The 17,054-nt window shown below is 38.3% G+C and overlaps 1 protein-coding gene across 1 annotated transcript in view; it reads right to left on the reverse strand.

Annotated features, from left to right (window-relative positions):
- Nucleotides 1-17,054, reverse strand: part of SLC1A1 (solute carrier family 1 member 1) — a 73,100-nt gene that overhangs the window by 34,769 nt on the left and 21,277 nt on the right. Inside the window, exon 2 of the mRNA XM_033123614.1 lies at nucleotides 4,080-4,220. Within this exon, the coding sequence (XP_032979505.1) occupies nucleotides 4,080-4,220 (141 nt within the window). The remainder of the gene's footprint in view (nucleotides 1-4,079; nucleotides 4,221-17,054) is intronic.

Consider the following 17,054-nt stretch of genomic DNA (forward strand, 5'->3'; position numbering starts at 1 on the left):
AAGAGGTGGGGACTGCCTCCTGAGCACAACTGAGACAGTGTCCTGGAAAGACGCTCAGGGAACCTCTGGGAGCGGGAGCCCAGGGGCTGTTCCATTTCTGTGCTGCTCCTATGGAGGAGGCTCACATCATCACAATTTGTGTATGAAAGAAAATGTGACCCCAATTTAAACTCACTGGCTAGTGAGACCTGGGCCAGGATTTTGCAGAGCTACCATTTTCAGGCAGGCTCAGAAGCCATTGATTTCCCTTGTTATTTCTCTCATGGTCTGATATAAATACAGCTTTCAGACCTAAATGTTAACAGGGCTCAAGCAGAGACATTCTGTCTATGGCACAAGTGTGACCCTCAGGATGCGAATTATGGGTAGAATTCTGTTAGTGCCTACAGCCTCTGAAAATGCCTGGAGATCATGTCTCTGTGCCTTCTCTTTCTCTCTCTTTTTGGTTTTAAAGCAAATTCCAGACATTGTCATTTCATCCCTACATAAACCCATTAAATCCCTACATTAATCCCTATATTAAAAGATAAGAATATTTTCTTATGTAACTAAATGCCATTTGCACCACTAACAAAATTATCAACAATTTCTTGATACCATCTAATAGGCAGTCAATATTTAAATTTCTCTGATTAATATGACATCTTACCCTCACCATCACACGAAGAGGGATTCTTCCTGGTTTTTTCTTTCTTTTTTTTTTTTTTAAATATCTATACAAGTAAGTATTTTTATGTCAGCAGAGGCTTTGACGGCAGAGGGTTTTTTCCCTACTTGTTAATCTGGCAAGAGAGTTTCCTTTATGCCGAAGCACCGATTATTAGTCTTCTTCGGTCTCAGTTTTTGCAGTGTCTTTATCTCTAATTTATGTATCTTTCAGGCTCATTCAATCCTGCGCAGCCTCCAATATGCATCCTCCATTGGCCTAAGTCTTGGATAAAATAAGCTATTGATCTGCTGGCGTTTAAAATGGGAGAGCTCCTGGGGGTTCCTGAGCATTTTCTAACTTCTGCTTTAGCCTCCTGCCTGCAGTTGGGTGGGGGAGGCTGAGCGCCACTGCAGGGGGGTGGGTGGGTGAAAGGCGGGGCTGAGCTGCACGGACACCTAGCAGGGCTGGGGAGGAGAAAAGTGGGGACCCCCAGAAGCAAGGCTGGAGGAACACAGGGCACAATCCATTCCACTTTTTTCTTTTTTTAAACAAACAAACATAAAGATTTTAAAAAAAGAAAGAAAATACAAAATAGAAACAAATAAAAGTAACGTGTTTTCCTTAAAAATGTAAAGAAAACCCAAGGAATCACATTTTCTTACTATCCAGATCTAACCATTGTTAACCATTTGGTTTTGGTCCCAACTTTTAAAATGTACATAAATTCTAATAAAATGTGGATTGCAAATAACATCCTGTTATATAATGGAACGCTCTTACTTTATACCATAATAGGAACATTTCCACATGTTATTAAATGTTTCCAAAACACGGTTTTTAATAGTTGCATGGAATCCTAATTTATGCATAAAATACACATTTAGATGGCTCATAATTTATCACCATTATAAAAAAAATCCTATCATGAACATTCTTGTACCTAAGTCTTTGAACATATCTCTGATTGCTTCTTTATGACAAATTCTAAGAAGCAGTATTACTAAACGGGTAGATCCGAGCATTTTCCAAACTGCCCCCCAGAAAGTTTATTACAATTTATACAGTAACCAACAATGTATGATTGAGCCCATTTCCCCACAGCCTTGCCAAAACTAGTTATTACTTTTTCCTTTTTATCTGACAATTTAAAACATGAATATGGAATCACTGTCCCCATCCTGCTTTGTTCATGTCCCTTAAATCTTTGACCGATTTTTTTGTTCTATGTCAAAAGCATGGGTAGTTGTTCTGCTCTGTAACTCCTATTAATAGTAGGGGTTTGGTGAAGGAAAAATGTAGCAATTTCCAGACCTGTGCTACAGCTTCAAAAAACAGCTGGGTCACGCAAGTGGAATGCTGAGGGTTGCAAATTATTTTCCTAGATTAAGTGCAAGGCTGAAATAGCACCCAAAACAGCCAGACTGCAAAAATCTCACCAGTTATAGACTGCCAAGAGCTGTACATATTTCCAAACGTCGAATATCATACAACTAGTATACTGAGGCATGCATTTACCTTTTCTTCTAAAACCTGGCTTACTGCACGAGTTTTGAATTTGCTGCCTAATTTGGATCAACCTTCCATACCTTTCTCCATAGATACAAGATTTAAATAGCATCGGTCACCAGGTGGTTTATGAACCTGTGCAACTGCATGCAAAATACAGTATATACTCTGTGCACCTGTGAACATTTTTCTCGGGAGAGAGTCCAAAGCTTCCATTACGTTCTCAAAGGAGCCTAAGCAAAGATTAAGAATCTTTGATATGGAGAAAATTCTACGGGGTTGTAGCGGTAATGCCTGCAGTGGCCAGTAGGTAAGGTAAATCAATGAAGTGGATGAGGTATTAGGCAACAGGCATTTGGGGGGACAGCGGTGCCCTCAAATGCACTGGCCCTAACTAAACAGAGTAGCTGTCTCTCGGCTCCAGACCACAGTTGGTGTGTGGGTAAATGGGTTCATATTTCTTGATCTTTATTGTTTTCAGAGAAAGCCAGAAATCTATACACTTACATAAAATCTTCCAAATTTTAAATGCTTACAATAACGTCAAGCTAAAGAAACAAACATTCTATGGTACAAACAACTAGTCTGCTGATTTAGCCCTCAGGCTGCAGGGAGTAAAAGAAGCCAGGCACTTCAAAACATAATTAAATTCATAAATAAAAGTAATTAAATGCTCTCTTTAAGTTTGTAATAAGCCCAGAACACCAAGGCCAGTTAAGAACAAGGCTCCTAAGGGATTCTAGTCAGACTGGTTTGGCATTTGAAAAGTTCAATGGCTAAATCTACAGCCCTTCAAGCAACGCCACTGCTGAATGCAGCAGATCCTGACATCCCTCTCCCTTCCCCAGCCAATGTCCACTATTCTACGTAGATCAGTCCCAGGTCTCTTTAGCGGCAGTGGAGAGAAAAATGTTCTAGAAGAGGATATGAAGATTGGACCATTAAGTTCATCTAAGTGCACAGTGGCAAGTTAGCGAGCTTTATTGTCTGACCTTTTCGTATGTCAATAATCTTAATTGCATGGCCATATAAAACCCTGATTTTCAAGCTGGCAACACTAGTGACTGTCATGCCACAATTTTGCCTATTGCCAGAATTAAGGTAAGTACAAGAAACTAAGAAATGCACAGAGAAGCTTGCCATACCCAGACAAATGATAATTTTGTAAACCAAATTAATCTCCATGTACGTACGGGAGCTTGCCCTTTAAAGGGAACCTGCAATATAATGATCAATAAGGGAAAAATCATTTCTGAAATCAACTGTGTCACAGGTTCAGATTTAAAAATACTAGGCATTTAAAATATGGTGCAAACCTATAATTAAACCTTTCCCACAGGATGTGGCTGCTGGTCCCATGGGCAAAGTTCCAGGGCAGGTTTATAACCAGTTCTGAGTTCTGTGGAGGAGTGAAGTGGGTGAAGAGAATGGGACAGGACCCAAAGGCAGCTGCTGAGAGGGCAGGAGGCAGGACAGCTGCAGCTGGGAAACAGATGAGTGAACTACTGAAAATGTGATCAAAACTGACAACCACATTTTCCCAGAGAATACTGGCTGACATTTCAGTGACCAGAGTGGCTTTTTTATTTTTTTATTTTTTTTAAATTCTGTGCCCTGGAAAGTTTTATTTATAATATGTTTGAAAATGGCATCTTCCTCACAGGATATCATATTCTGGTCAAAATGAAGACTTGAGCTGTGGTGGACAGTACTGTAGGCAGAGAAATGCCACTTTGTGAATTATGAAATATTTCCACTCAAGCAAATACACACTTTCCAAGTAAGGAATGTGTGTATATGAGTGTGTGTGTGTGTGTTGGATACACTAAATACATTCTTCTGATTTTTTCCATAATTAGAAAAGAACAATTTAAGTGGTAACTCCTTAAAAAAATCATAGAGAACATCAGTTTTCTCAAGGTACCTGTAATCATGCTCGATACAATTAATGGCAAAATGATGAGTTTCAGCATCCTCATTAGGATTTCTCCAGGAAAGGCAAAGTAGAACTTCTCCAGATTAGACAGCTTGGTGTACTCTCGAACCAAGACTCCTATGGCAATCCCTAAGAAACAGGATTGGAAAGAAGAAAAGAACACTGTTGAGTTCTCCTGTAATAAATTTCTATGGAAAAATTCCCCCCAAAGCACAAACTTTAATGGCAAAAAAACCAGTTTAGATAATCTCCTATATGAGTCTGTAAATTTTAGGCTTCAAAAACAAATCACATTTTAATGAGGAGAAAGTGAAATTTGGTAAATCTGTAAAAAATATTGTTCATGTGAAAAATTTATTTTCATTTCTTCTCCTTCAATATTTACGATGACAAAACATCACAAAATACTGTGAGAAAGAAAAGAAATTAGTTCTCTGGTCAACCCAATATAACTATTCTGTTTTTACATACCACCCTTATTCTTTGTCTAGCTTAGATATCTTACGTATTTTATAGTTTACATGTAAGTTTTAATTTTTCTCATATTTTTATCATAAATACTCTGTTTACACAACTTTTATAATTTTAATAGAACATGAGATTCTGTTGGTTTGATACATTTACCACATTGTTGAACAATTATGTTCTCTAATGCTCTGCATTCTTTTCAGTTCTTTGTAAATAATGATGTGTTCAAGTTTGTTTGATCTAGAGGCTTTTTACAAAGTTTCTGATCCTGAATACCTTAGACATTTAGGCGTATAATTATGTGAGTAGGGAAATAGTCAATATCAAGAAATGTTACACATTCTCTGAAAGCTTGCCTTAATAAGAGATCTTTATGAAATCTACCTGTTGTGATAACTAAAAATCACAAATTTTAAATATTTTTTCTTTATCCTCTTCCAAATGGTTCTAGTAATATCTAACTGTCCTATGCCATCCCACTCTCCATTTACCCCCTTCACACCCGTCCATTTTTTAACTAAGAAATAAAATGAGCTGGGATTACTCCCACATCTTTTTTCCTTCATCAACCTCTGAGGATGACATGTTAATTAGAAGTAACATGATTAAAGGGCGGGAATATTCAAGGAGGGCATCACTGGATATGCTAAATCACAAATGTGAAAATTTAGAGTTGTTTGGGCACAGTTAAGAAGTCTAGGACAATGAAAAGAAGTGTGCATTATGCTCAATACTAGAATTTTTATTTAAATTTAGGCATACTTCCTGTGTCCACTAGTAGACCAAATAGATGAATCTCACAGGATACATCTGTGTCGTAACTTATTCTTAGCTTAATTTTATTTTCCTATATATTTTACTTTTGCCTTGATCTCTTTGTTTTGTGCATACATTACTGTATTTCTGATCACCCATTTTAAATTATATTTGGAACAAACATATACACATAAATGTTTTTCAAATTGTACCATGACAGTGAAAAAACCCCTCTACTATCAATTCTGTTTGGTTCATATTTCAAAACCTAGTGTTAAGAGACTCCTGAATGGTTACGAACACCAAGGATTCAAAATATTTGAAGTGAATTTAAAAAGTATGTTGTGCTTACTCCCTACTTATGGAATTGCCTACATTCAGGTGTTCTATATGGAACATACTCATATGACGCGGTAAGGATACTCTGTAATGCTCAATGTTTTTTAAAAAAATAACTCAACCCAACAGACATTCTCTCTCATGCTATTTAGGTTGCTTCAAGCAAATTTTGGGTTTGTATGTCAAAGAAAGCTCTGTATGTAAAAATAAAGGAGATGCGTCTGCGCTCAACAACCAGCCACAGAAGCACTCTGTTGAGTAGCAAAATAACCCTAAGTGCTCTGGTCTTAGGGTTTATATTACTAACAATTAACTGCGCTTCTAAGCACCTCCATTCCAAATGAATGCAGGGCATTTAGAAAGAAACGTACTTGCTCTTTTTCAGCGTTTAGCCACATGATATGGGTTTTCGTGGGACAGATAAGCGTCATCACCAGGAGTCGTTTGAAAGCAATCAAAGGTGGCAAGCATTATAAATAGGTTACTGTATTTAGTAATGAAAGCCTTCTCTCAAGCTTGTTCTTGGAGTATCACAAATTATATTGTAGTATGTCTTTTGTTACTAGAAAGAAGAATATAATATAAATAGAAACCAAGGCCTGGAAAAGCAGTTGGGGGGTTCACCCTGGGTCAGAGATGTCATCCTGAGACACTTAAGTACAAATGGCTGGTGAATGACCTCAGCCAGGAGTTCCACCTTGGAAATGGGTGTACTTTATCTTGGCCTCAAACAAGTTCGGAAAAATTAGATGCAGGGTAAGAAAAATCACTAGAAGATTTTCCAGGTTCCAATATAAGGTGAGGATTTCACAGGGCACAATCCCTCCTTTATCCTTTTCTAGAGACAGAACCTTGGACTGGATTCAAGAGAGGATGGAGAGAGCTCCAAAGCCACAGGCTGCTGGGAGTAAGTGCCCACCTGGGGGTACACAGGTCAGACCCACCTGTTAAGGCGACTCCCAAAACTAGGGAAGAAGATAAAGCACCTCCCTGGAAGGTAGCTGTAAGAAGGCCTTCACAGTAGGGCCAACAAGAAGTCCAAAGGAAAAATTGTTTCCTGGACCTCTGTAGCCCCAGAAATGACCAGGAACTGATTGCTGGGCTGCCTTCCCCCCACGGGCAAGTGGATCTCAAGCAGGTACTGAGGCAGCTTGGGAAGAAGACAGTGACAGGAAAGCAGGCTCAAGTTCTGGTTCCACCACTTACAGTAGGGTGTGACTTGGGCCATAACTTTAACCTCTCCCATTGTCAAGGGGTGGGATTAGAGGTAGGGGCAAAAGGGTTGGATTAGATTAGACCTTCAAAGGTCCCTCCTAATGCCCACGATGCTCTGATCATCTCTGAGCCTTGGTGTCCTCATCTTTAAAATGGGATCATATGACCAGCTCATTAGCTCCTAGAGAGCTAGCAGGCATTCTCCAGTTTCTATGCTAGATGTTAACTATATTGGTAAAACAGGAAAAGGGGAAACTAGGGAGGAAATCAATGAACTCAGCTAGAGATTTCCTCTTCAAGTTCATGTACAAAAATTTAAACTTAAAGAGGAGAGAGATGTCACCTCTTCATGTCCATGCAGTCTCAAACAACAATTGCCAGTCCAATAGCCCTATCTTGAAGGTAATGGGGTGATTTTTCCCCCCATTAAGTTTACAAAGAATTCTTGTTCAAGAAATAATTCTGAAAATCAAAGTAAAGAAAAAGGGCCCATGTAAGTAATTACACAAACCTATCCACTCCTTTATCCTCCATTTCCCACGCCCTACCTGGCCTTTGTTTTCAGTATGTGTGTTTTTTATAGTTATAAAAATTTAATCTGGGGATAGTTGTTAAAACTGCATTTGATTTAGATTTATAAAAAACAGCATTGTTCCTGCTTTAGGATATTTGCAGAAAAGAGATTAAAATCTAATGTGGTTTTTAATCAAAGCCCCAGAATAGTCCTCTGATGCACAGATTGACTTTGGCTTGATTAAATAAGAATTATTGGCAGAGGAAAATATATTTTTAATTATCACTGAAATAGTTATCTAGCCATGCCATCATGCTAGGCACTATATTAAACATTAATAATATTCCTTTTTACCCTCTGGAGCTAATCTAATAGAATGAATTGTTATTAATAAATGACTATGTGCATATATGCTGAATAGGTGGGAGGATGGTTTCTCTGTCCTGTCCTTCCACTGAAATACACCTACCCCCTTTTTTCATCTTTTCCTTTAGAGCTGAGTAGCTCCACTAATGCAAGCTCTTACATGAACTTTGGCTCAAAAACACATGTCTCTGAGTCAGCACAGCTTTTATTTTTAAACCCCTAAAAACATATTTACTGCACAGGCAATATTATCACAGCCCTACTGGATATAATAATTGCAAAAATTCACCCACAACCTTACCAACTCAAATATACGCAAAGTGAAATTGTTTCATTTTTCCATATACTGTTGCAGTTAATCATAATAAAATGGTTCACAATTACTGAGTATATACGGTGTCAGATTGTGCTAAGCACTTCAAATGAATTTTTTCTTGTATATTATCTCTTGTTATTTTTAATGGCTATATAATTATAGGATTTTTTGGGGCAATTATTCATTGTGATAAAATTGACATAACATAAAACTTACCATTTTTAAAGTGTACAATCAGTGGTTTTTAGTATATTCACAATGTTGTACAACCATCACCACTATGTAATTCCAGAACATTTCCATCACCTCAAAAGAAATGATCTGTTATCAGTCACTCCCCTTTTCTTCCTCTCCTCAGCTTCCGGCAACCAATAATCTGCTTTCTGTCCCTATGGATTTGCCTATTCTGGACATTTCATCTAAATGGAATCATACAATAATGAGGCTGTGATGGTTAGTCTCGTGTGTCAATTTGGCTAGGCTACAGTACCAGTTATTCAATAAAATACTTTTTGAGATGTTTTTCATTATGTCTTTGGGATTTATTCATATTAATTCAGGTAGATCCATTCTAAATGCTGTTCAGTATTCTATACCATAGTCTTGATATTGTTTTTGTTTTCTATATAATTAAATTCTGCCCTTATCTAATGATTTTTCCTTTTTTTATATTTTTAAGATTTGCCCTTTTTCTAATTTTGAATTGATTGCCTAGCACATTAGCTTGTTTTTTTTCAATATATTTACTTAAGAGAATACATTGCCTTCTGAGTTCTGTGTTTGTGTCTTATAAATTATTAGTATTTTCACTGTTTAGTTCTAAATTGTCTTATAATTTCTACTTTGAACTGTAAATTCTTTAAAAATATGCATTTCAGTACCTAAATATATGGAGATTTGTGGTCCTTTTATATTCCTTATTTTTATTTCTCTGTGATGCATTTTCTCAGAACTGCCTTCCAATGTACCAATACTTACTTCAGTTTTATTTATTAGATATTGAATTCATCCCTTGAGTTTTAAATTCCACTGTCTTGAACTTTCATTTCTGGAAGTTCTAGTAGCCTTTTCCCTCTATCATTTTTCTATTTTTATTCCATATGTTTTTCTTTAATCATTTAAAACATATTTAGTATGTATTCTTTCAGATTGTTATATCGTCTTCAGTTTTGGGAACATGTATTTTCTTGCCTGTGTCATTTCCTTGTGTTGTTGTTTTTTTTGTTTGTTTGTTTTTTACTGTTATCTCGTCGTTTGGGGAGAAATGGCTTTTTTTTCTGCGAGTTGTGAAACTCTCCCTATAGGATACTTGTTTTTCTTGGGGATTTAGGAGTTTCAAGGCATCCAAAACTGTTTTTATATTAAGTTTTTCAGTTTACAAAGTCTCAACATTATGTGGTGGTGTAAGTTTATATCAAACACCCAGGTATGTATAAGTCTGGGTTGTAATTTTCTCATAGTTGCCCTCTTTCCCTCTTACTCTTAGCTATGGTCAGGTGGAAAGCTTTCTCAAGGTTTTCCCAAGTCACTGACTGGGTAGAACTTTTCTGGTCTTCTTTTCCAAGGATTGGGCCAAAATTTGAGGTTCTAGCCTTTATGCAGAGGTCTGATTCTAGCTCCTTCACTCATATGGGCCAAGATTATATCTTGTCTCCCCATGTGGATATTAAAACCCCTGTCTCCCATTATTAAGGCCTATAATTTGGTCTAGAACTTAGCATCAGCTTTGGTTTACACTCTGGCTTTGAGTTTCCTTTTTATTTCTTGTACATGGGGATTTTTATTTCTTCTGAGTTTGGGTCTGGCAATGTATTAATTCACAGCGGGCTGTTCTATTTCTATGTACTTGAGATGGCAGGGAAACCCATCCGTGTTAGCTCAACTACTGTATTACTGGATGTTACAGCATCATCAGTTATCTAGTCCTTACTGTTTCCAGTATGTCCATTTTAAGTTGGTTAAGGGAGTCAGTATATATTAAAGTTGAGAACCCAAAAATATATAGGAAAGATCTTGCTTTACTAAGGACTTGCTATATTAAAATAATCACTGCTTTTTCAAGTACTCCCAAGTAATCTCATGGAATCAATTAGCCAATGCTCATTTACAGACCACCTAATTCTTGCAACACATTGGCCAATGAGGCAATATAGATAGAACTAATATTAATACATAATCAAGGGGCCTTAAATCTACATGATGGAATAGGCGTATTAAATCACATGAGACATTTTGAGGGAAGAAACTAATTCATCACCAGTTCTTCAGGAGGCAGGCTCTATAGTCAGACTGTGTTCAAATCCTTGCTTCACCATTTTATTAGCTGGGCAAAATAGTTATCCTGCTGTCTGTGCTTCAGTTTCCTCATCTGTAACAATGGGCATACTAAAATATCAACCTCATAGAGTCATTGGGAGATTTAAAAATGAGACTGTACATGAAGAAAATGAGACTATACATGAAGAGTGGAAAGTACCTAGCTCACATAATAAGTAGGTACTAAATAAATGTTAGCTATTAGTACATGCGATATACTCTTCATAAATTTTTCTCATGAAATCCTCAATACAGTTGTGACTCTTACAGGTGAGTTATGGTCACAGAGCTCAAAAGCAATAGAATCAGGAGTTGAGGGGGAAAGTTCAAGTAAATTATTTTCAGTGTAACTAAATTTACAAAATTATTCCTTTAGTCATCTATATTTATTTTGGTAGAGAAATATTTCCTTTCATCCTATAAATGAAAAAATAATTCAGGGTTAAAATGATGACACATACAGGACCCATGAAATGTAAAGAATGTAATGTTTGTTAATCTCTATACTACTTGATATCACTGAAATAAAGGCCTCAGAATCTTAATGGTATCAGAAGAAAAGGCATTAGAAATATTTTGGTGTCTTTTAAAATTTTTCATTGTGATTCAATAATCTAATTCAAAACACAAGTAGATAACTACTGCAGGATTTCTTCAGGGAAATGCCAATTGTTTTTCCTCATCCAGTAATGAGAGGATATTGCAGCCAGTACTAGCTGTCATCAACACCACACCAGGCCAAATCCATGGAGGCCAGGAAAAGAAAGCGGAAGATTGTTCAGACAGATATAAACAAACATAAAATAACATGTATTGACAAAGATTTGGAGAAACTGGAACCCTCATGCACTGTATGTGTGTAAAATGGTGCATCCCTTGTAGAAAACTATTTGGCAGTTCCTCAAAAACTTAAACATGGAGTTGCCATATGACCTAGCAATCCCACTCCTTCTTAAAATTTTTATTTCATTTTATTTTTTATTATATTAGTTTCAAAACAACATAATGATAAGACATTTACACCCCTCACAGAGTGATAACTCCCCCAAGTCTGTTACCCCTCTGATATCGTATGTAGCTGTTACAATACCATTGGCTATATTCCCTATGCTGTACTTTATATCCCATGACTATATATGTAACACACACACACACACACACACACACACACACACACACATTTATAGTTGACATTCAACATTATTCTACTTCAGCTTCAGGTGTACAGCACAGTGGTCAGGCATCTACACAGTCTATGAAGTGATGCCCAATAAGTCCAGTGCCCATCTGGTACCCTACATGACCTCTCCAACATTATTGATTATATTCCCTGTACTGTATTTCACATTCCCATAACTATTCTGACTACCAATTTGTACTTTCTAATCCCTTCCCATTCCTTCTCGTATTCTCAAGGGAATTGAAGGTATATCGTGACACACAAATTTGTACAAGAATGTGCATAGCAACACCGATCATAACAGCCAGGGAGTGAAACACAATAAATGTCTATTAACTTATTATCGGATGAACAAAATATGGTCTATCCATACGATGGAACATTATCCGGCTACAAAAAAGAATGAAGCACTGATACATGCTACAGCATGGATAAACCTTGAAAACTTTATGCTTAGTGAAAGAAGCCAGATGCAAAATGCCGTCTATTACATGATTCCACTCTTACGAAATGTCCAGAATAGGCAAACCATAGAGACAGAAAGTAGATTAGTGGCTGCCACAAGATGGAGGACTGAGCACTGACAGGTTTCTGTTAGGGGCATGAGTGGAAATGTTCTGAAATTAGATAGTGGTGATGGTTACACAACACAGTGAATATACTAAAAACCACGAAATCGTACATCTTAACATAGTGAATTTTATGTTGTGTGAATTGTATCTTAACTTTAGGAAGCCCATACATACTCTCAAATAAACTAAACTGATTTATAAAACAGAAAAAGAGTAACGCAGATTAATAATAATAATAATAATGATAATATTTAATGTGATTAATTTTTATTTGATTGGTTGTCAGTTTGAGAACTTTTTCCTGGGTGGGAGAGAAGACAAAAATATAGGGAAACTTTTCTTTTTTCTTTTAATTATACCAGCAGCCCAAAGATTGCCAAAGATGAGGCATTTTGTTCAAGCTTCCACTTAGTAGGATAGGTATGAGCTTATCAGATCTGAAAGCCTCGCCATCTGAAAATAACAATTTGAAAATCCAAGTGAAGCCAGACATGTTTATTAAAAACTCAAAAGAAGATGATCAAGCAGATGTTTGAGAGCTTAATTTTCAATTACAGGATATACAAACCAATCAAAACAACCTACAAAAAAACCAGATTATTCTGAGAATAGTATGACCTGAAAATCCCTGCAGGAAAAGAAAAATCAAACTGAAAAAATCAGCTGTCATTAATGAATGACTTGCATCCTTGCTGCATTTTTGCTAAGCTCTATGGAGGATATACTCATTGTTCTGGTCCTCATGCGGCTGACAGTCTAGGTGAAGATAAAAGCCATATCTGAAATTCCATGTGTCACCCAGATCTGGAGTTGAGTCAGTTCTAACAGTTACTAGTGGTGTGACCCTGTGTAAGCTACTTAACCCAGTTAAGTTGCAGTATCCTTATCAAAGAAGGATCATAACAGTAGCTATGCCAAGTAGCTATGTGATTTAGTGTCAAGGAGAATAATGAATGCAAAGGATTCAGCCCCATCCCTGGCCCACTTTACAATAAGTGTTAGCTACGACTAAATAACAATGGATGAAAATAGCAGCAGCAAAAGTGGAGAGAACACAGCTTCCAAAATTAACGTACACCCTACTGATAGTAAACACCAAGCAAGAGCGTGTCCTGGAAAGAGGAGCCAGGCATCTAGATTCTACCACATAACTTAGCTGCCACTCATGCCTTTGCTTTTTGGTGGCTTCATCTAAAAACTTCGATAAAGGTACCTCAGAAATGTTGTGAGATGCCAATGAGAAAATGCATCTAAGAAGCACTTTGTGATCTAACCAATGTCATGTACTGTTCTTATTTTACAATGTATTTATTTATTATTCTTATTTGTTTCTATTTTCATGAAGACCGTTCAAAATATTGACTGGTTAATGGTGGAAAATTTGGAGGCCTTAAGACACATTCCCAGTGGAGGGATCAACAGGAACTTCTATTTTTTTTTATTTTTTATTTTTTTTAGTTTCAGGTGTATAAAACAATGTAATAGTTAGACATTTATCATATATACCCCTCACACAGTGGTAACTCCCCTCCCCCAATCTACTGCCCCTCTGACATCGCATACAGCCGTTTCATTTCCACTGTCTCTTTTTCTAATGCTGTACTCCGCTTCTTGTGACTGTATACATATGTGTGTGTGTGTATATATATATATACATATATGTATATATGTAAAATTATAGTTGACATGCATTATTATTCAGCTTCAGCTTTAGGTGTACAGTGCAGTGATCAGGCATCTACACCATCCCTGAAGTGGTCTCCCTAATAAGACAAGTGCCCCTCTGACACTCTACAAAATCTTTACAACATTATTGATTATATTCCCCAAACTGACTTTTGAAACTTCTATTTAAAGTAAGTAGAAGCTCAAGTGAACTGTCTTCAAACGAATAAACACTTATACACACACCAGTCTTAGAAATATGGTGGGAAGGGGCTGAATCCTAAGCAGACAGAATAGGGAGAACATGACCAAGTTGGATACAGTTGGGCCCTTAACTGTGCTCCTCTGTCTTAACTCTGGGACAGACGGTCAACAATAGCCTACGGTACCTTTGTCACCAGTCAAGAAGGAATGTTACCTAACTCAGAGACTTGGCGTAAAGATCAATGTGATAAAGTATAAAGGACGAAAATTCTCTTCCTCATCCTCCTTCTCCCTTCAGGGAGGGTGGACCTTCCCAGTCACTTCTGCTTTTCCCTTCGGGGAGGGGAGCAGAATTACTAGTGTTGAAAGGTGACTGTGGAAGCACAGTAATCTGACATTTTTTACTCTTCCCTGAGGGGCGGAATGGGACTGATGGCTCCTCCATCTGCAAGAAGCCACAGACACTGCATTGACAGGTGGTTGGCACTGGAACAGGGTTTAGGGCCTCCATCACCAGATTCTAAACAAAAGAAAGAAGTCTGCAGACGGAGAGCACAAAGACATTTAAAAAACATACAGAACAGAAGAAAAACCTTTTCACCACTGGGTATAACAACTCCTTGGTCACCTATCCTAAAATCAAAAGGAGGAACTACTCTGATCCTAAATATGAATTCTAAATACATTATAATGATTTTCACAGTTTACATCAAAGATTGCAAACATCCAAGGCTAAGGGTCAGAGTGGAAGTGAGAGAACCCGGCCTGTGGGGTCTGTACTGGTCCTTGCTGTTCCAGCCAAGCACTGTCACATGGACATGAGGGTCAAAGGTGGCCTCATTGTCTGAATTTTTTAAAGATAAACTAAAAATCTGGGTCTTTGGGTGAAATCACTCAATTTTTAAATATTAAAAGCTTAAAAAACCATTATTAAACTATGTGCAGTCATACCAAATGCCTCTGCGAAGTTAACTTCCTTTTGAGCTGTCATCTTTTATTCTGATTTTCACACTGAAGATGGTACAGGAACATGATAAATCAAGAGGGAAGGCCGCCATGTTCAAACGAAAGCACGTCTCACAGCGATCGGGAAATGAGTCCAATGGCCTCATGAAGCCCCGTGGGGTCTTGCGTAAATCCTACAAGTGTTCTCTGTTGAACTCATCTGCACAGCACCCCAGGAAACACTACCGTGTTTTCCCGAAAAAAAGACCTAATTGGAAAAGAAGCCCTAGCGTGATTTTTCAGGACAACATCCCCTGCGCATAAGCCTTACTGTGTCTTTTGGAGCACATCTTAATATAAGACCCGGTCTTATTTTCAGGGAAACACGGTATGTGCTGAGACCAAAGAGAGGCTGCTTGCTCCTGCCACTCAAAACGTACACAAAGATATGAGACGAGAGATGTTGCTAGTATACAGGAAAGGGCACCCCAAAGTTGTAGGAACTCGAGGCTACCTTGAAATTCCCATTCGGTTACATTTAGAAAGGCAGAAATTTAGATGTCCCTTGCCTGTAAGAATAGGAATTCAACAGTTGGGGACTAGTGAGGAGGAAGGAGAATGGGGGCAAAAAACCCAACACAAAGGGGTTTGGGGGAAGAAGAAACTAACCTTCATCAAGTGACTCTGTCCTAAGCAATTTTATAATATATTACTTTATTTAATCGTCTAATCTAACAAACCTGTACTTTACATATGAAACAGGTAACAAAGTAAGGTTAGGAAACCTGCCCAAGGTCACATGACCAGCCTCAAGAACCAGGTCTGCCTGACTCCAAAGTGCTGTTCCTTTCATAATGAGGTGACAGTAGCGTGTTTAGTCACAGGTTTGGCTGGTGCTTGAGGGTTAGTTTAGAGAGTTAAGACTGGAAATATAAATTGGAGCATACCATGAAAGAGGAAAATTTATACTTCTCTGACCCTCAGGTCTCTTCCTATAAGTTGGGTCACCGTGTATACTGTATCCAAACGTCCGGGCGAGAGTTTACACTGGCATTTCTGGAGGGGTGCCTGGGGTGAAGGGCCCTGCTCTGAAGTCAGACACACCTGATTTGGAAGCTGGCTTTTCCAGACTTGAGGTCACTTTCTCTTTCCCTGTGGCTACTTACAAAAGAGGAACCAGGCCAGTTCTAGTATCAGTGCCGATCTCTGAAAAGATCTGGAACTAAAGGCAAATTACAAGGAAGTGGCTTAAATTCAGGACATTTTGAGGTGGTTGAAAGAAGGAACTGTCCTAACAACTTATTCAGGTATTCCGTTTTCTTCAGAAAACACCTGCCTGGGAGGAAGGTGGAGGATCTGATTCCTTGTCCCACACTGGACACGTACAGGACAGAAGCAATCAGAACCCAGGGTTCCCTGCATGGCCTGCAGAGAGGGCAGGGCTCTCTGACAATCAGCAGCCTTGGGGGAGATGTGGGAGGAGATGCCCAAAAGGGCCACCGAGGGTCCAGTCTGGCTTGAAAGATAACTCTTCTGCCAAGAGTATGCTGGGACCCAGAGAAAGAATTCTCAGACTGCAACGTCCTAGGGGTAAAACCAGATGACTGTCTGGAGGAACCCAGTCAGGCTGAGGAAGCTCTCCATCTTCCCACCTCTGGATGTTCCCTTCCTCATTGATGTTGGTATTTCCCAGGGAGTCTGTACTCCAACCTCTTCTTAGGCTGCACTCTCCCAGCGTGATCCTGTCTGCTCTTACAGATTCAATTTCCACTTCTATGTCTTGCCTCATTCTACTCAATATACAACTGCCTTCAGGGAATCTCTACCTGGATATGTACCTCAAAATGGGACCCAACGTGGGAAAAAAAACACCTTGCTTTCCTTTTCCCAGAAAACCTGACTTTTCCTCCTGAGTTACTCTGGTGGTTTTAAAACAGGTCCACAAATTATGTAACACTCCTCGGATCAGGCGATGAAGCCTCTGTCCCTTCCCCTTACACCTGGGTAGGCCTTTGCGACGGCCTTGACAAAGAGAATGCAACGTAAGTGAGGTTGAGTGGAGTCCAAGGCTAGGTTACAAAGGGCCATCTTCTGATGGTTTCTCTTC

Source organism: Rhinolophus ferrumequinum, chromosome 12 (genome assembly GCF_004115265.2).
Source record: "Rhinolophus ferrumequinum isolate MPI-CBG mRhiFer1 chromosome 12, mRhiFer1_v1.p, whole genome shotgun sequence".
Lineage (NCBI taxonomy): Eukaryota > Metazoa > Chordata > Mammalia > Chiroptera > Rhinolophidae > Rhinolophus > Rhinolophus ferrumequinum.